Source organism: Gorilla gorilla, chromosome 1 (assembly GCF_029281585.2).
Source record: "Gorilla gorilla gorilla isolate KB3781 chromosome 1, NHGRI_mGorGor1-v2.1_pri, whole genome shotgun sequence".
Taxonomy (NCBI): Eukaryota; Metazoa; Chordata; class Mammalia; order Primates; family Hominidae; genus Gorilla; species Gorilla gorilla.
In genome coordinates, this window is record NC_073224.2 from 188,701,640 (window position 1) to 188,724,346 (window position 22,707).

The window sequence follows — 22,707 nt, forward strand, 5'->3', positions numbered from 1 at the left end:
AAATTAGGTGAGGTTATTACACTAAGATGCATTTACACACAAGTTTCATCAGTTGACTCCATGACTGCTACCCACTGCTTTTGTAAGCACAGATAGCCACCAACTATTTTTGTGACTTATGCTGAAGAAACATACTTTCTCTCGTTTACCACTTCTCCAGTCTCAAGACCTTAGGGAGCTCTCCTTTTGACTACAGTATCACCCACTCTATCCATGGGGTATACTCGTATCACCCACTCTATCCATGGGGTATACTCTCCAAGAACCCCACTGCATATCTCAAACTGTGGATAGTACAACATACATACCTACACATACATACCTATGCTAAAGTTTAATTTGTAAATCAGGCACAGTAAGAGATTAGGAACAACACTGGTAAAACAGTAAGTTTTTGTCTTTTTCTTTTTTTTTTTTTTTGAGACAGAGTCTCACTCTGTTATCCAGGCTGGAGTGCGGTGGTGCGATCTCGGCTCACTGCAACCTCCGCCTTGCGGGTTCAAGTGACTCTCCTGCCTCAGGCTCCCAAGTAGTTGGGATTACAAGTGTGCACCACCATGCCTGGCTAATTTTGTATTTTTAGTAGAGACGGGGTTCACCATGTTGGCCAGGCTGGTCTCAAACTCCTGACCTCAAGTGATCCAACTGCCTTGGCCTCCCGAAGTGCTGGGATTACAGGTGTGAGCCACCAGGCCCGGCCAAGATTAAGTTTTTTAAAAAACTGTATTTACAAAAGTTGTTATAGATTGTAATAAAAGTCACGTGAGGCCGGGCGCAGTGGCCCACGCCTATAATCCCAGCACTTTGGGTAGCCGAGACTGGTGGATCACGTGAGGTCAGGAGTTCAAGACCAGCCTGACCAACACAGAGAAACCCCGTCTCTACTAAAAATACAAAATTAGCTGGGCATGGTGGCACATGCCTGTAATCCCAGCTACTCGGGAGGCTGAGGCGGGATAATTGCTTGAACCCAGGAGACAGAGGTTGCAGTGAGCCGAGATTGCGCCATTGCACTCCAGCCTGGGCAACAAGAGCGAAACTCCATCTCAAAAAAAAAAAAAATTATGTGACTGTGGTATCTCACTCTCAAAATACCTTTTTGCACCATAGTGTGTGGGTATGTGAAATGGCAGAAACCGTGGATAAGGGGGATTACTGTACTTTATTAAGTGTTGCTCCTTTTTAAAAATGAATGCTTCTTTATGAAGATTTGTATGCAGGGGATCTGTTACCTCAATGCTTACTATTGCATGAAATCATACTGTTTTATATCACATGATAAACACCAATAGTAGGGGGTGAGTCTTCTAGTACCGACTGAGGAGATTCCCTATCAAGAAACTCACAGAATTTTTTAAGTAAGTTTGTGTTAGTTAAACTACAAATATCTGAAAGTATTTCAACTTGTTAGGTTTTGCATTCAAAAGGATAAGATTCTTTTGTTTCTTCCTGGTTAGGCTTTTCAGAAATTTCAAATCCCACAGCCAAGCTTGAACATATCTTGCCCATATCTAAATCAAGAGATTATAGCTATTGTTTGGTTTTAGAAACTTTGGTGCTATCAAGCCTAAGTATATGATTAAATGATATTAAATGCCAAACAATAAAAAATACTTCCCACAGGTATATATATATAGATTTTAAAATAATCATACACAACTTTTTAAAAGATTATATGGGGAATACTTATGTAATCAACTCTAACTTTAGCCCTTCACAGCTGTATTATAACTTTATTTAACAACTTAGTAAAAGTCAAAATTGATGGTTCTTAACATTGTATGTTGAGAATATAAAGTGCCTAAAAAAGACACATTCTGCCCAATGCTAGTTCTTTCAATATTACCACCAAACTTCTGTGAAAGACTTGTAATGAAAAGAAAGACTAACTGCAACATGGAAGATGATTTTAAAAAAAGTTCATTTGCCAATTTTAACAATCTAGAAAAAAAGAAAGTCTGACTATAATACTTGATGACACAGACATTATGTTTAAGTAGAAAACACAAGAATAAAAAAAGCAATTATCAGAAAATATTGCACAACTTCAGTTGTTTCCTCCAAATTTGCTTTATGTAATTGGGTGGATATAAATTAATAAACAAATTTAAGCAAGATACATGTAACAATTTAACAGAACCTGATAATCTAATTTCTTTCAATTTTTCTCAAATTCATCTTTAAGTCTTTCCATCATGGGGCTCATAAGGAAATTTAAGCAACATATGGATACTACAGTTGAATGTCAAATCTTTACAAAGTACTTATGACATACTACATTCCTCTATAATGCAATTACGAATAACCTTCATGACACTGTGTTTTGTATGTAGAAAAGTGTTAGAGTTCAATATTCAACTCAATATAAAATGATAATAAGAAACACTTCTGATGTTAGGTTGAGACCACTTTTCCTTTTGCTAATGAATGATTTTTTTTAGCTGTAATATCGCTGAGGTGAACCAATAAGTCACCTTTGAGTACATATGAAAAAATAAACACATGCTAAATGGATAAAACATTACTACTACATCTTTACTAGACCATCTCTACCTCTAACACTTCAGAAGCTTAGAGATTTAAAGTATTCTTACATTAACTGCAAGAAACAAAGGAGAAATTCCTTCTTTTTTGAGATCACAACTATGAAGTCATACGGTTATACAAATTCTGCGTTTGTGTGCAAAACATAAAATACAATTATCTTTATTCTCCCTGCTTAGTTTTGTCAGTCAGCCAGCAGGATGTAATAGATACCTTTCCAAGAAACAGAGACTGAGATGTGTTTTATATAACTTCAATAACCTCAGCACTACAGTAATGAGAGATGCAGTATCCTTTTGCTATGGTTCAAGACAAGAGGCAAGGAGGTCAGAAGAAAGAGAATAAATCAAAATTTTTACAACTGAGTAACTATTTCTCATTAGGTCTCACCACGGTGCCACCTTCATTTTTACATAAACGTGGTGGCATAATTCAATCTCAATAAATCAGAATTCTTAATATTTAAAATTTAACTTGACTTTCCATTATCACCATATTAACAACCAAAATAATTAGATAAAACACATAGGAAAGGGTAATATTAAACCCCACCTTAATAGAGTTGGTTTCTTGACACATTAACTTATTTTTTATAGAAAAGGGATAGTGCATCTCAGTTTGCTTACAAGCTAGGAGATCACTATGAATTCTGCATTTCCTAACTGCAAACAGAATATAGCACTTATAACAGGTTATAAATAAACTGGTTTTCAAGCATAGAGCCAGCCCCAACGATAATAATACACTATTTAAAAAGACCTAAGGCAATGAATTCCATTTCCAATGGAAAAAAAGAACTGTGCAAACAAGCTTAAAACTACTTTTTTGTGTGTGCCAGTGTTATAAAATGTAGCTTTTAATAAAACCTTGACCCAAATGCCAGCAACTTCAGAAAAGAATTCGGGTGGGGAAGGGGAAGAGAAGAAAGTTATTTCATTTAGGAAAAATAACTACTATCTTTTTCCTAATCTTCAATACACACAATTTAAACAAATACAGCTGCTGTTAACACTTTACACAATTCCTATGTACTGCAGCAATAACAAGATCTAAATACAATTATATTTTTAAACATTGGGTCAAGGCTTTACATAAAAATACCATCCTACTTTTCCCACTAAGTTTCTAAAATATCACGTACTTTTTCCCCCAACATCTGCAGCCATCCAGGAATCTTAAGGAAACTTTTGTGCACGATCTTAATTCCTAATCCCTGGCTCTTTGGGCTCAGTGACAAAAGATCAAAACCACCAAAATGGTGGTTCACTTGAAGTCAGATAAGAGACCCTGGCTCAATTAGTCTCATAGGATGAAAGCAGTGCTGCATCAACTGGCTCCATGCAGGAGGGGCACGTGAAGGATCTCATCAACCAGTCATCTATACAGTCCAGGTGATAGATGTGCATGCACGGCAGAAATCGAATTGGGTCCCCATAAACAAAGTCCATCATACAGATCACACACCTGTTGGGAGCAATGGAGAGAAATCAGAAGGCATTTTCAGAAGTGTCCTATTCAGAAAACTCTTTAAATCCCATTAAAGACAGTGTTAATCTGAGTAACACATCAGAATGCTTTGCCTGTCATCTTATTGCCAAAGCATGCAAACTGAATTTTTTCCTAATGTTGATCTGTCCACAGTCTCTTATTTCAATCCCCTGAGAATTTGCAGGATTTAGGAGCAATCAACAGAGCAAAGAGAAATGGATTACATATGCATCAAATCTACTGCTGTGCTTGTAAACAGCTACATATTATAGCAGATACCTGAAGGAGAATGGGATTATTTTAGGTAGAAAAGCATCAGTTAGATCAACTTTGTTTTCTTGCACTATTTAGTGTAATCCTGGACTAAGACAATTTTCATTTTAATAACTGTAAAACAGAAACACTAACTTTGGCCAACTTTGTTTCCTTGTGCTATTTAGAGTAATCCTAGAGTAAGATAATTTTCATTTTAATAACTGTAAAAACAGAAACACTAACTTCAGCCTACTTACTGGGTTGCTGTAAGTTAAAGCTCTCTTCATTAACATTAACTTTCTCTTATTTTATTTTATTTTACTTTTTGAGACAGAGTTTCAAGTGATTCTCCCACCTCAGCCTCCCAAGTGGTTGGGATTACAGGCACGTGCCACCATGCCTGGCTAATTTTCATATTTTCAGTAGAGATGAGGTTTCACCATGTTGGCCAGGTTGGTCTCAAACTCCTGGCCTCAAGTGATCCCCCCACCTCAGCCTCCCAAAGTGCTGGGATTACAGGCATGAGCCACTGTGCTCGGCCTGTGAAAATTCTTAATTACTACATAACATTCTCTTGCTAGTAGCCAGTAATAGAGCTATGAAAAAAAATTAAACATTCTCTTGCATTAAGCGAAGTGTTTCAATATATTAAATGTCCGACTTTCTAAAGTGCAGGAGAAAAGGCAAATTTTTCAAAAGCAATCTGAAAATAAAACTTTGAAATGTACAAATTAATTAAAACTTACTCCCGGATCTTTTTTTCTGATCCATCTCTTCCAGGGTCATAAACTCCTTTAGGCAGATGTTGTATAAGACCTATTCTTTGAGCTATCCTAATTTGTTCCTCTTCAGTCAGCTGAGTTGCTAGCCGAGTCTGGCTAGGTGTTGGGTGGTAGACTGGAACTGGAACTTGTTCCTAAAATATTAAAATATAGAGGAAAAAGATTATTTTTTAAAAATCTCTCGAGGGCTTATTTTTTGGTCAGAGATAGAAGGGAAAGGGAGCCCTGGGAGGGGTAGGAAGCTGGGCTAGTGTTTGGCTGTATGACTGTGTTTCACCCTGCCTTAACTTCAGCTACTAGAATAAAACATACACACACCAAAACATTCTCATTCTGCCTAAAGGATATAAACACAGACTTCACTGAACTGGCATGGAATGTTAAATGAACTATTTCCACATGATAAGAGACCAGCCTGGACAACATAGCAAGACCTCATCTCTAAAAATAATTTTTAAAACTTTTTAAATGGACTGGACTATGGCAAAAATAAATCTAAAAGTTATCTAAGACTAACTTTCCCATTTCATAGGACCAAGCTTGCCTACAGTCACTAATGGACAATACTGAAATTAGAATTCTGCTGCTCCTAATCCAACTGATTTTTTACACAACAAAACAATTCATTCAAAGGAATCGTGTGTATAACCCCCACCTTTTTTTGAGATAGGGTCTCCCTCTGTTGCCCAGGCTTAAGTGCAGTGGCACAAACACAACTTACTGTAAACTCAACCCCCTGGGCTCAAGCAATCCTCCAACCTCAGCCTCCTGAGTAGTGGGGCCACAGGGGTGAGCCATGGTGCCTGGCCTATAATAATATTTAAAACTGAGCAACTCTGATGGAATGAAGCTGGGGTGGAGTGTGGCCTAGAAGGGATGAAGCTCCCCATCCCCAAGCCCTCACCTTGGTTACCTTTGCAGAATCCTCAGAATCAACAGAGCAGTCTGAAAAACACTACTATCTCAGAAGATGAGATTTTCAGTCTGAAGAATTAAATTATAAGATTTCAGTCTCAGCTCGGCTACTTACTGTGATTGCTTGGACCAAGTCTCTTAATGTCTTTGAATAAAGCAGATAACAGCACCCACTTTAGAGAGTTGATATAATCATGAGATAACTAAGAGCTTTGTAAATGCCAATATTTGTAAATTATTCTAACATCTCCCCAACGTCATGATTCTCCCCATCATGATTCTCTGCTTTGCAGACTTTAAGCTAAGTGCTACTGTCCTTGGCTTTGGTCCTGGCTTTCTGGCTTCTCTTTGAATACTACAAACTCTTGGCCTCTGTTGTGATCTCTGCCAGCTCTGAGTTCTTCAACCCTTGAATTACCATTTCCAGTCTAGATTACCTTCCTGAATCTTAGCCTCAGTCCTAGTTGACCAGTTTTGATGAGCTGTCATCCACACGCAAACTGGGAACAAACTGGTTTAAGACTAAGATAATATAAAGGGTCTCTTAAATCCTTGAACCTAACAAACAAAAATAACTAAATTGTTTTAGAGAAAATAAACTCCAACTATGGGCTTTTCAGAGGCTAGATTTCTTCAGTCTTGTGGTTCACATATGTGTAGAGAACACAGCAGAACAGAAAAGGAAAGTTCTACTTTACGGGGAAACATTAATAAACATTAAAGAAGAAAATAAAAACTATATTTTAATTCACGTTATGAGTGTATTTTCTCCTTTGGTATTTTTTTGTTAAAACAAAGGAACCCTCTATATATCTTTTAGATATTTAAAATGATTGAACAATCTAATTTCAGTTTACATGGTTCAGAAAACCATAGAGGAAAGGAAATGACTAAGACCTCCTGATATTTTAAAGATGAATGTGGCCTCACCCTTCTTACCACACATGCCTAATTTTAAATTTTAATTCCCATGATACTTGTTTTAAAATGGCTTGATATCTGAGTTATCAATTGTTTCGTAACTAGACAGCCACTGATTTTCTAGGCAGCAAAATGGAATCTAAATCAATTGTTGGCTAACAGACACTGAGTGAGTAGAAGATTAGACAGGGGTATAAAAACAACAATTTTAAAAGATGTGATGGCTGGGCATGGTGGCTTATGCTTGTAATCCCAGAACTTTGAAAGGCCAAGGCAGGCGGATCACCTGAGGTCAGGAGTTTGAGACCAGCCTGGCCAACATGGTGAAACACCATCTCTACTAAAAATACTAAAATTAGCTGGGCGTGGTGGTGCACGCCTGTAATCCCAGCTACTCAGTAAGCTGAGGCAAGAGAATTGCTTTAACCCGGGAGGCAGAGGTTGCAGTGAGCCAAGATCTTGCCACTGTACTCTAGCCTGGGCAACAGAGAGAGACTCCATCTTAACAACAAAAAAAGATGTGGATTTGGGGGTGGTTCCCACCATTCCCTATCTGCGAACACTATATGGTTTATGTTCAACACCTGCTTCCCCTCTGAGAATCAGGAATTTTGTCATATGCTAGGCAGTGGGTGCCTAATCAGTACCTGGGGCACTGAGTCTCCAAATGAGCTTCTCTGGCAGAAAACCTTTCATATATGTTGAAGGAATTGAGCATGTCCTGTGTGACTCCACTAGGAGATAACTCTTGGAAGCTTGTGCTTAGTTCCCTTTAGACCAAAGCACCTTTCCCCTTAGCTGATTTTGCTTTGATTCTTTGCTGTAACAAATCACAGATGTGAGTAAGATTATATACTAAGTCCTAAGAGCCCTCCTATTGAATCACCAAACCTGGGGACTGTTTTGAGGACCTCCAATGCCAGTGCTAGGTTGTGCTCCCACTTTATATTTGCAAAGCTACTGTGTTTCGTCCCCAGCTGAAAACAAATGAAAAATAAATAAATATTTTGATTAGCCTATTTCAGGGCCTAAATATGGACCTAATGACAAAAGGTATACAAACACATCTCACTGCAACCTCCAACTTCTAGGCTCAAGTAATCTTCCCACTGCAGCCTCCCCGGTAGCTGGGATTACAGGTACACAACACCATGCCCAGCAATTTTTTTGTTTTGGTAGAAACAGTGTTTCGCTGACCAGGCTGACCAAACTCCTGGCCTCAAGCGATCCTCTAGCCTTGGCCTCCCAAAGTGCTGAGATTACAGGTGAGAGCCACTGTGCCCGGGCTATGTGGGTAGTTTGATAAGGGCAGGGGCTATGTCTGTTTTGCTTACCAATGTTTACTACCTACTCAGCATGGTATCTGGCACATAGTTGGGACTCAACATAATTATATAACTGAATAACCTAAATCAAAGCACTTATGTTCTTGTAATACACATTATATTAGAACTTTGTAGATATGCTATGAAAAATTGCTAATGCACCTGGCACAGTGGCTCACGCCTGTAATCCTTGCAGTTTGGAAGGTCAAGACAGGTGGATAGCTTGAGCTCAGGAGTTTGAGACCAGCCTGGGCAACATGGTGAAACCCTGTCTCTATAAAAGATACAAAAATTAGCCAGAAATGGTGATGTACACCTGTGGTCCCAGCTACCTCGGGGACTGAGGCAGCAGGATCGCTTGAGCCCAGGAGGTTGAGCTACAGTGAGACGAGATCACACCACTACACTCCAGACTGGGTGACAAAGTGAAAGAAAAAGAAAAAAGAAAAACTGCTAATGATTTGGATTAAATAACAATAAGAAAAAGAAAAACTGCTGTCTCAAAAAGAAAAAAAAAAGAAAAACTGCTAATGATTTGGATTAAATAACAATAAAACCAAAAAGGAAAACTTGATATAAATTACACCCAACATTCTCCCAAGTGAAAATACCTGGGTTGTTGTCTCTTTCAAAACTCCACCTACCCATCCCACAGGAACTTCAATAGGTCCAAAACCAAACCAAATATACTTCCTTCCACATGCTTCTCAAACTCAGAATTTCTATGCCCCCTACCTAGGTTAATGAACAAAAATGCATAATGGAAAGAGTACAGGCATTCCCTGGAATTTCTGCTCTGGCATTTAATTATGTATGTGGCCTTATGCAAGCTTCTTAATATCTCTGAGCATTAAGGTTCCTCATCAGCATAACAGACAAAATACCTATCTTAATAAAGCGTTGGAGGCCAGGTGCAGTCATTCACCTCTATAATCCCAGCTACTCTGGAGGCTGCGACATGAGAATTGCTTGAACCTGGGAGGCGGAGGTTGCAGTGAGCTGAGATCACGCCACTGCACTCCAGCCTGGCCCACAGAGCTAGACTCTGTTAAAAAAAAAAAAAAAAAAGTATTGTAAGGAATAATAAAGCACTTATCAAGATAAGGGCTTACTTAATATATGGGCTCTTCTCTAATGACACCACTAGTCACTGGAGATAGACATCTCATCCTTCTTGATTCCTCTGACTTCCTCTCTTCCCTTTTCCACCATCATCTCCTTAAATGTCTTATACAATGTTACCTAACTACCATTTCCTCATTGTTGATTAGGAGACACATGGGCTTGCCCTGTGAGTTTAAATTTCAAGATGGAATTCACAGAGAAGCAAATTTCAAATAAATTTAAACAATCTTTTCCTTAATACTTTTCTTTAGTTCTCCATATGTCTGCATGCAAAAGAGAGAAAGAGCGAGAATCCAAAGGAAATCATCTGCCTTTAAGAAAAGGAGAAAAGGAATAATTTAAAATTAAAATATGCATTGTGGAAAAATGCAGCAGCACGGAAGGGGGTAGAATAGAAATGGAAGACAGGGTTATAAAATATGCTGAAGCAGGACAGAAGATAGAGTCTTTCTTTTTTTTTTTTTGAGACAGGGTCTCACTCTGTCACCCAGGCTGGAATGCAGTGGCGCGATCTTGGCTCACTACAACCTCCACCTCCCAGGTTCAAGCAATTCTCCCACCTCAACCTCGAGTAGCTGGGAGTACAGGCACGCGCCACCATGCCCAGCTAATTTTTTTATTTTTAGTAGAGACAGGGTTTCACCATGTTGGCCAGGCTGGTCTCGAATCCTGGCCTCAAGTGATCCACCTGCCTTGGCCTCCCAAAGTGTTGGGATTACAGGTGTGATACAGGTGTGAGCCACCGCACCCGGCCAGAAGATAGGGTCAAACACCAAAAACAGCAAGGTCTGATCTGATGCGAAAAATCTCTGAAGCATTCCGGTTATTTGTTAATATATAAATGAAGCACCTATAAAATGATGGATGTTGTCAAGAATGTATCGGGCCCTAATCTTAGGTGGTTTAAGCCAAGAAAGACACAAAACAGGTGAATGTAAAACGTGTCTGTCTGAAGGGCACTACATTAAAAGTTGGATTCAATTTAGGGAATGTGATACAATTTCAGAAACGAAAACAATGCAGTGGGGAAGTGCCTAAATAATGTGCTGAGGCTGGAAATAGCACAAGTCTGGTTTGTGGTGAAGGAAAAATAAAGTCACTGCTAAAGCATGCAGCTTGTCACCAAAAGCGGTATCTTTTCCTCCAGTAGGAAATAAGAGCCAGCTCTTCTGATCTTTCTCTTTATATCCTTACAAGCTGCTGCTGGCACCACCTTCCTCCCAGCTGCAGTCTCCTACTGGGAAATGTTTTCTCTGAATTTTGCCAGACTGACATTTAAGACCATAAAATGGAGGATTTAGAATAGTTGGTCTCAATGTATGTTCTAGTTCTGATGTTCCATGAAATCTTGACCAAAACAAAAACCCCCAGATTAGCACTGATGCAGTTCCTGAACAATTACACAGAGATGTAAAAGCTAGCATCACATCTATCTTCCTGATAAATGTGTGTGTGTGTGTATATATATATATATTTTTTTTTTTTTTTTGAGATAGGGTCTCATTCTGTTACCTAGGCTAGAGTGCAGTGGCACAATCTTGGCTCACTGCAGCCTTGACGACCCCCCGGGCTCAAGTGATCCTCCCACTTCAGCCTCCTGAGTAGCTGGGACTACAGGCCCATGCTACTATGCCCCGCTAATTAAAAATATACATTTTGTAGAGACAGGTTTTCACTATGTTGCCCAGGCTGGTCTAGAATTCCTGGGCTCAAACAATCCTCCTGCCTTGGCCTCCCAAAGTGCTGGGATCCCAGGAGTGAGCAGCCAAACCCAGCCTTAAAAAGCACAACTCAGCATTGAGGAAATTTTACAGTATCACGATAAGGTGAAAGGCTTCCATTAACTGTAACACCTTAGAGATATAATTCACATTCTATTTCCCTATTTAAAATACACACTTCAATGGTTTCTAGTGTGTTCAGAGCTATGCAACCATCACTTATCAATTTTAGAATATTTTCATTACCCCCAAAAGAAAGTGTACTCATTAACAGTCACTCCCCCAAACTCCCTGGCCCTAGGCTACTACTAACTAATTTGCTTTTTGTCTCTATAGATTTGCCTATTCTGGGCATTTCATAGATAAGCATTATTCAGATGTGTGGGTTTCGTTCCAGACCACCCTAATAAAACTGATCACAGATCACCGTAAAAGATATAATGAAAGAGTTTGAAAGCACGAGAATTACCAAATGTAGCAGAGAAATGAAATGAGCTGCTGGGAAAATGGTGCCAAAAGAATTGTTTCATGCAGAGCTGCCACAAACCTTCAAGTTGTGTAAACACACACACACAACCCTGTGAAGTGCAATAAAACAAGGTATGCCTGTGTATGGAATCATACTAATATGTGGTCTTTTGTGGCTCGACTTTCACTTAGCATGTTTTCAAAGTTCACCCACGATGCAGCATTTATCAGAATTGCATTCCTTTTTATCGCTGAATAGTCCACCACCATTTTGTTTAGTCACTGATGGACATGGGTTGTTTCTACTTGTTAGCTACTGTAAATAACAGTGTTATGAAAATTCATGTATAAGTTTTTGTACATGTTTTCATTTTATTGGGTATATAAACCAATGAATGGAACTCTGCAAAACCTTTTGTAGAACTGCCAAACTTTTCCAAAGCACCTGCACCATCTTACAATCCCATCGAGAGCTGTATTGGTAAGTGATAGCTGTGTAACTCTGAACACACTGGAAATCAATGAAGTGTGCATTTTAAAAAGGGAAATAGAATGTTCCAGTTTCTCTACAGCATTGCTTAAACTTAATCTTTTTATTATAACCATTCAAGTGGATAAGATGTGATATCTCATTGCGATTTTGATTTGCCCTCTCTGATAGCAAATTATCTTCTTGTTATCTCCTGGACACAAGTCCCTTAGCAGACCAATGATTTACAAGTATTTTCTTCGAGAGGCTGAGGCAGGCAGATCACCTGAGGTCAGGAGTTCAAGACCAGCCTGGCCAACATGGTGAAACCTTGCCTCTACTAAAAATACAAAAAAAAAAAAAAAAGATTAGCAGGTGGTGGTAGTGCACACCTGTAATCCCAACTACTTGGGAGGCTGATGCACAAGAATTGCTTGAACCTGGGAGGTGGCGTTGCAATAAGCCAAGATTGTGCTGCTGCACTCCAGTCTAGATGACAGAGGGAGACTCTGTCTCAAACAAACAAACAAACAAACAAAAAGCCCAAATATTTTCTTGCATCCTATGGGTTATCTTTTCACTTTCTTTATGTTATTTGAAGAACAAATTTTAAATTTTAATGAAATTCAACTTTGGTTACTTTTACTTTCAGTATCCTAAGAAGTTTGTCAAACCCAAGGTCATGAGCACTTGCTCCTATATTTTCTAAGAGGTTTATAAAGTTTTAGCTCTTACATTTAGGTGTATGAACCATTCTGAATTAATTTTTGCATATAGTAAGAAAGGGGCCCAACTTCACTTAACTATGTGATTATATGCAGGTGTCCCAGCATCATCCGTTAAAAAGTGTTTTGGGGCCAAGTGCAGTGGCTCACACCCGCAATCCCAGCCTGGGCAACATGGCGAAACCCCATCCCTACAAAAATTAGCCAGGAGTGGTGGTACATGCCTGTAGCCTCAGCTACTCGGGAGGCCAAGGCAGGTGGATCACCTGAGACCAGGAGTTCGAGACCAGCCTGGCCAATGTAGTGAAACTCCATCTCTACTAAAATAGAAAAAATTGGCTGGGGGTGGTGGTATGTGCCTGTAATCCCAGCTACTCGGGAGTCTGAGGCAGGAGAATCGCTTGAACCGGAGAGACGGAGGTTGCAGTGAGCCGAGACTGCTGGGATTACAGGCATGAGCCATAGCAACAAGCAGTGAAATTTTTATTTAAAAATCTTATCACAGGCTGAGCGTGGTGGCAGGTGCCTGTAGTCCCAGCTACTCCGGAGGCTGAGGCAGGAGAATGGTGTGAACCCAGGAGGAGGAGCTTGCAGTAAGCTGAGATCGTGCCACTGCACTCCAGCCTGGGCAACAGAGCAAGACTCCGTCTCAAGAAAAAAAAAAAAAATCTTATCACAGACAGGGCATGGTGGGAGGCTGAGGCAGGAGAATCACTTGAACCTGGGAGGTGGAGGTTGCAGTGAGCTGAGATCGTGCCACTGCACTCCATCCTGGGCAACAGAGCAAGACTCCATATATATTTGGGCCCATTTCGTGCTGCAAATCTTAATTATGTCTCACAATTTACCTAAATATTGCAACAGCAAAATTCAACTGAATTACAATACCACATACCTATCAGAACTCTGTGACTCAGAGTTCAGAACTCTCAAAAGGCTTTGTGGTTTCTGGCAGCAATGACAGGAGCTCACTCTGGGATTGCCTCTCACGGATTCTTAAAATTTTTTTTTGCCATGGAAACCTTATGCAGTCCAATGAAAGCTATTTCAGATAACGTTTTTGAATAAAACACATAAGATTACTAAGGAAATCAATCACACTGAAAGCAGTTCTATCCCTGACCTTAAAGGGTCTGTGGATCTCAATTTTAGTACTCCTCAATCTAAAGATTACTTTGAGATTAAGAACTTAGATCTTACAGAGTTCATTAAAACATGTTTTAAGGGAGAAACATTTTTGAGAAACAAAATCTAGGGATGAGAAAAAAGTCCAGATAATTAAACACAGAGGAGGTGGTGAGGTATATGTGAAAAAGGAATGATAAGCTTACATCAACATTAAAGGTTCTTTCTTTCAATTCTCATGTGCATGTGAATTTCCCGCTAAAACTGACTTTATTAAGCAAATTTGTTCCAAACTTTAAAAAATTTTTAACTTAAAAAAATATAAAGTACCTATGTATCTAAACCCCAGAATAGTTTATTCACAAGTGAAAATGCAACTTAACTGCCACTGCCTCTGGCATCTCTCTATTGGGAGTTGCTAGAAAACACTGTGATGAGCTTGAGTATCTGGTTTTCCAACATGCCAAATTATTAGAAGTAGGAAGAGGTACTTTAAGCGTAGACACACTAACAGCAGATGAAGAACTGACAATGAGGAAAAAAAAATCAATAAAAAGTAGATGCAAGAATCCAAAAGCCTAACAGCTTTCACCCACTAACACAATTGTCCTACATAATTAAAGACTCTGGATGCACTATTCTGTTACCTCCAGGGTATAATAACGTATCTAATAATAATTTTGAATCAGTAAGATAAAATGACAATGTGCTCAGAAGTCATTTCAGTGATTTCTGGGGAAGGGAGTGAAGTTGAAAAGGGAGAAGGTGTGAAAGTTTAAAAGAGGGCCAGGTTGAGAATCAGTCTGAGAATGAAAACACCCAAAACTGAATATTAATGCTTTACAAAAACACACCCTAAAAATTTTTAATTAAAGAGAGACAAACAGACATGAGCCTATTTAGAAAATCCCAAGGACTCTAACCAAAACCTCCTAAAATGAATTCAGCAAGGTTGCAGGTTAAAAGAACACACATAAATCAATTGTATTTGTAAATACCAGCAATGAACTGGAAGCCAAAATAAAAAGTTTGAACACCATTTACGATACCAAAAAACTGAAATGTTTAAAGGTATAAATTTATCTTGTGCAGGATCCGTATGTTAAAAACTAATTCACAAAAAAATTAACACATCAACAATGGGCCTCAGCCAATTAACTAAACTTACAAACTCCTAATTCATAGGACCTAACACCACCTTGCAAACAGGGGTACATCATAAAAATCTAAACAATCCACAAATCTTTCATGTATGGTTTACTAGTTCTTGACAGTAATATCATTTCTGCTTTTAGGGGCTTTTAAGACTACAACTATTGATGGCCTTGAATTGCTACATAAAATTAAAAGCACAAAGAGAATGGGATAAGTTTAGTGTTTCTGAAATCTTTCTAACGTCTTCTCCTACATATGCTATTTGATCGTGAACTTATTAACTCTTTGACAACAGAAAATATTCAATTACTGATTGACTTAAACTTTGACCTACACTCCTCACCAATCTTTAATTCACTGAAGTGCTTTAGAAAAGAACAGGAAAAGGTTTCTGTTACTTAAAAAGATTTGTTCCAGTGGTGGTATAATCATTGCTTTCATGACCAAAAATCAAAACATATTTAAGAGGTAGTCTAGGAAATTTTAGAAGCTTAAATACAGGAATTTCTATAACATGTAAGAGATTTACAGTGATAATGGATCAAAACATTTAACATGAGAATTTTTGCAGGAAAATCAGGATGGATGAGAAGCTGCATTATACAACATTTTTTTAAAACCCTAATTTATTCTTTCAGCAGAGTGCCACTGTGTGTCAGATACTGTGCTAAATATTTCCACGCCTTAAATTAATTTATCTTTGCAACCATTTGAAAAAGTTGCAATAACCTCCACTTTTCAGTTGAAGAAACAAACTTAATTAAGGACCTAACTGAGGTTAGAGAGGAAAAGGGGCTTGCTTAGTGAAGGGCTTCTCAACCTGGGCAATACTGACATTTTAGTAAGACAATGCTTTGTTGTAGGGGCTGTCCTGTACATCACAGGGTGTTTGGCAGTTCTCTCCATCCACTAGATGCCAGTGGCACCCTCTTCCCTGCCACATTGTGACAACCAAAAATGTCTCTAGACTTTGCTAAACGTTTCCTGGAGAGCAAATTCATCCTGGTTGAGAACCACTGGCTTAGGACCTTACAGTAAACAGGACAAAACAAGGCTGGATAGTTTCTGGTGTTACAAGAAAGCCATAAAGGATGGGATACATGTCCTTTTCCTGGTAGTTTTTTGAACAAGGCCTCCAGTTGTCACATGAAAATGGGGTGGGGAGTGGTGCAAACGCTAAATATACAAAGGCCCAGTGGACATAATACTAAATAAAACACATCCACATTACACTGCAATGAGCCTTAATTGATAGGAATTGGTGCCTTAGTAATAACTACACTATAAATTCAAGAGAGAAAGGTTAGACAAAGAGCACAGATTGCCTATCAGGGAGACTGGCAAAAGAAAGGAAATCACCAACTGAGAATAGAAAAGAAGACACGGGGACACTAAAAACATTTTATTAACTTGAGAAATTTGCTGAGGCAGGGCTGTTTACTTCCAAATGAAAAAAGAGATGTTATACATATGGGTATTTCTGATAATTTATGTGCCATATGTTGTGCCTACCTTTAGGATTTATGAAACATTTTTAGAAGACCCATTTCATTTTAAAGAAGTCTCATTACTTCAAGTATCACTGTATAACCTACTTAATTCCAATATCTCATTCCTCTCCTGGACTCTACTGGAAATGAACTCCTAGAGGCTCCTGTGACTGCCTTTGAGCCAAATCTAGTGTATTATATAACATTTTCTGCCTCACTGTGCAGTTATCCCTATTGTTTAAATGCATTTCTCCTAGTTGCCCTGCTCTACTGCCCAACCTATTTCTTCATCTTTAAAATGAAGAGGATCTCCAGCAGTCTCCACTTATTGCAAGGTTTCAGTTAACTGTGGTCAACCATGGTCTGAAAATACTATATGGAAAATTCCAGAAATAAACAACTAATGTTGTAAATTGCGTGCCATTCCGATTATCACTGATCACTAGAGAAATGCAAATTGGCTGGGTGCAGTGGCTCACACCCGTAATCCCAGCACTTTAGGAGGCCAAGGCAGGCGGATCACCTGAGGTCAGGAGTTCGAGACCAGCCTGGGCAACATGGTGAAACTCCATCTCTACTACAAATGCAAAAATTAGTTGGGCATGGTGGCGGGTGCCTATAATCCCAGCTACTCGGGAGGCTGAGGCAGGAGAACTGCTTGACCCTGGAGGCGGAGGTTTCAGTGAGCCAAGATTGCACCACTGTACTCCAGCCTGAACGTCAGAGACAGACTTTGTCTCAAAAAAAAAAAAAAAAAAAGAAAAGAAAAGAAATAAGAAAAGAAATGCAAATCAAAACCACAATGAGATACCATCTCATCAGTCAGAATGGCTATTATTAAAAAGTCAAGGCTGGGCCTGGTAGCTCACGCCTGTAATCCTAGCACTTTGGGAGGCTGAGGCAGGCGGATCACTTGAGGCTAGGATCTTGAGACCAGCCTGGGCAATGTGGCGAAACCCCATCTCTACAAAAAATACAAAAATTAGTCGGGCATGGTGGTGTACATCTGTAATCCCAGCTGCTCGAGAGAGGCTGAGGCACAAGAATAGCTTGAATTGGAGGGGGCAGAGGTTGCAGTGAGCTGAGATTGTGCCACTGTATTCCATGCTGGGCCGCAGAGCAAGACTATCTCCAAAACAAAAAAAAAACAAAAAATGTAAATAAAAAATAAAGAAAATTAAAATAAAAACTCCAAGTGGACCCAATCATATGGGGCCCCCACACTTTTGTGAATTTTACCTCCAAAACCTCTACCAGGTCCTCACATGAGTGCTTCCAGGAGGCGGAGAGGAAAATAAACCATTTTAAATATGCCAGAGCATTCTGCTCCTAATAAGTCTTATCCTCATGCGAAACTTTTAGTTTAATATAAAGTTCTGGGAGAAACTTTCACCAGAGCTTAACCTACCTGGGGAAAGAGAACTACCCAACTCCAGCCCCTCCAGCCATCCTGTCCCAGATAAGGTGGGTGGGAGGTACTGAGAAGCACTGAGAACTGCAAATTAAAACAAAAAATACCACACACACCTATCAGAATGGTGAAAATCCAAAACACTGACATTAAGTCCTGGCAAGGATGTGTGGTAACAGAAACTCTCATTTACTGCTGGTGGGAATGCAAAATGGTATGCTTTGCGACCAGGCACGGTGGCTCACGCCAGTAATCCCAGCACTTTGGAAAGCCAAGGCGGGAGGATCACCTGAGGTCAGGAGTTTGAAACCAGCCTGGCCAACATGGTGAAACCCCGTCTCTACTAAAAATGCAAAAATTAGCTGGGCATGGTGGCGCGTGCCTGTAATCCAAGCTACTCGGGAGGCTAAGGCACGAGAATCGCTTGAGCCAGGGAGGTGGAGGTTGTGGTGAGCTGAGATCACGCCACACTGTACTCCAGCCTGGGTGACAGCGAGACTCCATCTCAAAAAACAATCATAAAAAAAAAAAATGGTATGCTTTGGGTGACAGTTTGATAATTCTCACATAACTAAACATATTATTACCATTTGATCCAGCAATTGCACCCTTTGGTATTTACCCAATGGAGTTGAAAAATACATCCAACCAAAACCCAGAAACAAATGTTTACAGGAGCTTTATTCATGACTATCGAAATGTGGAAGTAACTATGGTGTCCTTCGGTAGGTAAATAGATAAACTACAGTATATCAATGCAAATGGAATGTTATTCAGCACTAAAAAATAAATGAGCTATCAAGCCATGAAAAACATGGAGGAACTTTAAATACATATTACTACATGAAAGAAGCCAATCTGAAAAGGCTACATACTGTATGATTCCAAATATGCAACAGTCTGCAAATGGCAAAACTATGGAGACAATAGAACCATCAGTGGTTGTCAGGTGTTGGGGGGAGGGATGAACAGATGGAACACGGAAAATTTTTAGAGCAGTAAAACTACACGTGTGATACTATAATGGTGGGTGCATGTCATTATACATGGCAAATCTATGTACAACACCAAGAATGAACTCTAAGATAAACAGTGGGTTTGGGGTGATAATGTTTGGGCGACCGTTGAATATTTCAATGTAGGTTCATTAAAAAAAATTAAATGTAGCTCTATCAAAATTCTAGCTGGCTCATTTGCAGAAATTGACAGTTGATCCTAAAATTCACACGGAAATACAAGGGACTAAGAATAGCCATAACAATCCTGAAAAGGGAGAACAACAACAACAAAAAAGACTCACACTTTCTGATTTCAAACCTTACTTACAAAGCTACAGTACAGTACTAGCCTAAGGACAGACATATAGACCAATGGAACAGAAGAGTCCAGAAATGTACTCTCATATTTATAGACAACTGATCTTTGGCAAGAATACCAAGATAATTCAACGAGAAAAGAAAACTATTTTCAACAAATGGTGCTGGAACATCAGGCTAGTCACATGCAGAAGAATCAAGTTTGACCCCCTCCTTGAAAATACCAAAAGCTCCCCAAAGAAAAAAATAGACAAACTGGCTTTTATCAGGATTAATCACTTTTGTGCTTCAAAGAACACCAGCAAGAAAGTGAAACACAGCTGGGTGCAGTCGCCCACGCCTGTAATTCCAACACTTTGGGAAGCCAAGGTAGAATTGCTTAAGCCCAGGAATTCAAAGCCAGCCTGGGAAAAAGAGCGAGACCTTGTCTCTGCCAAAAAGACAAAAATTAGCCAGGTGTGGTGGCATGCACCTCTAGTCCCAGCTACTCAGGAGGCTGAGGCAGGTGGATTGCTTGAGCCCAGGGTTTGAGGCTGCAATGAGCTATGATTGTGCCACTGCACTCAAGCATGGGCAACAGTGTGAGACCCTGTCACTAAAAAGAAAAAGAAAAAATTAAATGTAACAAACTTTCCAGAGTACAAACTGCTGAGTCTCTATGTCAGCTATAATGTACATATTACATGATATATAAGTAGTAGAAACATATATATACATATTATATAGCATATTAATAGTATTAAAAATAATATAGTTCCTCTTTACAGATACTATGTGATAATTAAATAAAATAATGTATGTTATGCATTAAACAGTATGTTGGGGGCAATGTAAACACTCCCCTCACCAATGTATAGGCTATTTTTATTCTATGCAAGTATTCTATTCAAGAAAGAGCCTATAATGAAAAGAAAATTGGAGCTATGTTTTTTTCTCCCAGAGTAAAGTTAGTAAGAGCCAACATATACTTATGGGCTATTCATTTGAAAAAGGAACTAGGCTGGGTGCTCATGCCTGTAATCCCAGCATTTTGGGAGGACGAGGTGGGCAGATCACTTGAGTCTGGGAGTTCGAGACCTGCCTGGCCAACATAGTGAAATCCCCTCTCTACTAAAAATACAAAAATTAGCTGGGAGTGGTGGCACATGCCTGTAATCCTAGCTACTTGGGAGGTGGCTGAGACAGGAGAATCGTTTGAACCCAGGGGATGGAGCTTGCAGTGAGCCGAGATCCTGCCACTGCACTCCAACCTGGGTGACAGAGCGAGACTCCATCTCAAAAAAAAATTAAAAATACAAAAAAATTAGCCAAGCATGGTGGCATACACCTGTAGTCCCAGCTACTCGGGAGGCTGAGGCACAATTGCTTGAACCAGGGAGGCAGAGGTTGCAGTAAGTGGAGATCGTGTCAATGTACTACAGGCCTGGGCAACACAGCAAGACTCCATCTCAAAAACAGAAAAAGAAAAAGGAATTCATTCAAGGAAGCAAGGGATATCTAACTCTAATCAAGGAGACCATGTTTTATTCTTTGATTTAAAAAAAAACTATAACCTAGTCAACAGAATTATCTCATGAATGTGCCAACACAAAGGGGGTTAAAGTTTTAGGGGGAACCCCCCAATATTCATCAATGCCACATTTTGGTCACCAAAGAGGTATGCTTTGTTGTGGAACATATTTTTCCACGGTTTCGATAAATTATTTAGGATGATCCGATTGATCGTGTAGAGCTTTAAAATCCTCACATCCTTTGATTTAGCAATTCCTTCCCTTTTTTTTTTAGAGATGGGACCTCACTATGTTGTCCAGGCTAGTCTCCAATTTCTAGGCTCAAGCAATCCTCCCGCCTCCACATCCCAAAGTGCTAGGATTACAGGCATGAGTCATTGTGCCTGGCAAGATCCAGCAATTCCTTAAAAAATTTATACTAATAAAATATTCTAAAACAAGAAGTGTTTTATCGATTAAACATTCATAGTATTATTTAAAATATCAAGAAAGCAAAAATAATGAAGTGTTGAGCAAATTATAGCACCCTAAACATTCTTCTTCATAAAATTTATGGCAGTGTATTTTATATCCATTTACCTACATCCCTCTCTAGAATGCGGGTACAGAGAACATGGAGATCATTTTATTTATCTTCACATTCTAGGATTTAACACAATCTCTACTTTCCTTCTATTCTTTATTTCCTTTCCCTTTTTTTTTTTTTTTTTTTTTTTAAAGAGACAGGATCTTGAGGTTGCCCAGGCTGGAGTGTAGTGGTGTGATCATATCTCACTGTTACCTCAAGCTCCTGGGCTCAAGTGATCCTCCTGCCTCAATCTTCCAAGTAGCTGGGACTACAGGTGCATGCCACCACACCTAACTTTTTTATATTATTTGTAGAGATGTGGTCTCAGTATTCTGCCCAGGCTGGTCTCAACCTCCTTCCCTTAAGGGATCCTCTCACCTTGGCATCCCAAAGCACTGAAATTACAGGCGTGAACCCCTGTGCCCGGCCTTATTTTCTAAATATTATGCAGAGAACAATTACCATTCTTTTTTATTAGTAAAATATACTTTAAACTCCTACAAATCAAGTTATTAACAGACAGACAACCCAATTAAAAACTGGACAACGTCGGGCGTGGTGGATCGCATCTGTAAACCCTGCACGTTGGGAGGCAGAGGCGGGTGGATCATGAGGTCAGGAGTTTGAGACAAGCCTGGCTGACATGGTGAAACCCCATCTCTACTAAAACTACAAAAAAATTAGCTGGGCGTGGTGGGCGCCTGTAATCCCAGCTACTTGGGAGGCTGAGGCAGGAGAATCTCTTGAACCTGGGAGGCGGAGGTTGCAGTGAGCCGAGATCGCGCCACTGCACTCCAGCCTGGGCAACAGAGCAAGACTCTCTGTCCCCTCCCCCCCAAAAAAACAAACACACACACACACACACACACAAACTGGACAAAAGACTTCACAAAAGACAACACCCGAAAGGCCAACAAGCACTTGAAAAGGTTAACTCTACTACTCACTGGGAAAATGCAAATTAAAACCACAATGAAATACAGTTGACCCTTGAACATGGGGGTTAGGGGTCTCAACCCCCAGTGCAGTCGCAAACCTTCATATAATTTTTCTTTTTTTTGAGACAGGGTTTCACTCCCATTACCCAGGCTGGAGTGCAATGACGCAATCCTGGCATACTGCAACCTCCGCCTCCCAGGCTCAAGCAATTTTCCTGCTTCAGCCTCTCAGGTAGCTGGGACTATAGGTGCCCGCCACCACATCCAGCTAATTTTTGTATTTTTTGTAGAAACAGAGTTTTGCTGTGTTGCCCAGGCTGGTCTCGAATTCCTGAGCTCAAATGATCTGCTGTCTTGGCTTCTGTCTTGGCTTCCCAAGACATATACCTAGGATTACAGGTATATGCCCCAAGCCTGGCCTAAATTTTGACTTCCCAAAAACTTAACTACTAATA

At 39.7% G+C, this 22,707-nt stretch overlaps 1 protein-coding gene across 2 annotated transcripts in view; it reads right to left on the reverse strand.

Moving 5' to 3' along the window:
• Positions 1-2,051: 2,051 nt before the first annotated feature.
• The window catches only part of RNF11 (ring finger protein 11), a 36,825-nt gene continuing 16,169 nt past the window's right edge, over positions 2,052-22,707 (reverse strand). The window contains exons 2-4 of one of the 2 annotated variants that reach the window (XM_055348719.2): positions 9,156-9,275; positions 5,034-5,203; positions 2,052-4,008 (exon numbers count right to left, since the gene is read on the reverse strand). In XM_055348719.2, coding sequence (XP_055204694.1) covers positions 3,837-4,008; positions 5,034-5,203; positions 9,156-9,275 — 462 coding nt within the window. In that variant the 3' untranslated portion in view covers positions 2,052-3,836. The remainder of the gene's footprint in view (positions 4,009-5,033; positions 5,204-9,155; positions 9,276-22,707) is intronic. The other variant, XM_004025779.5, reaches the window with a different exon arrangement.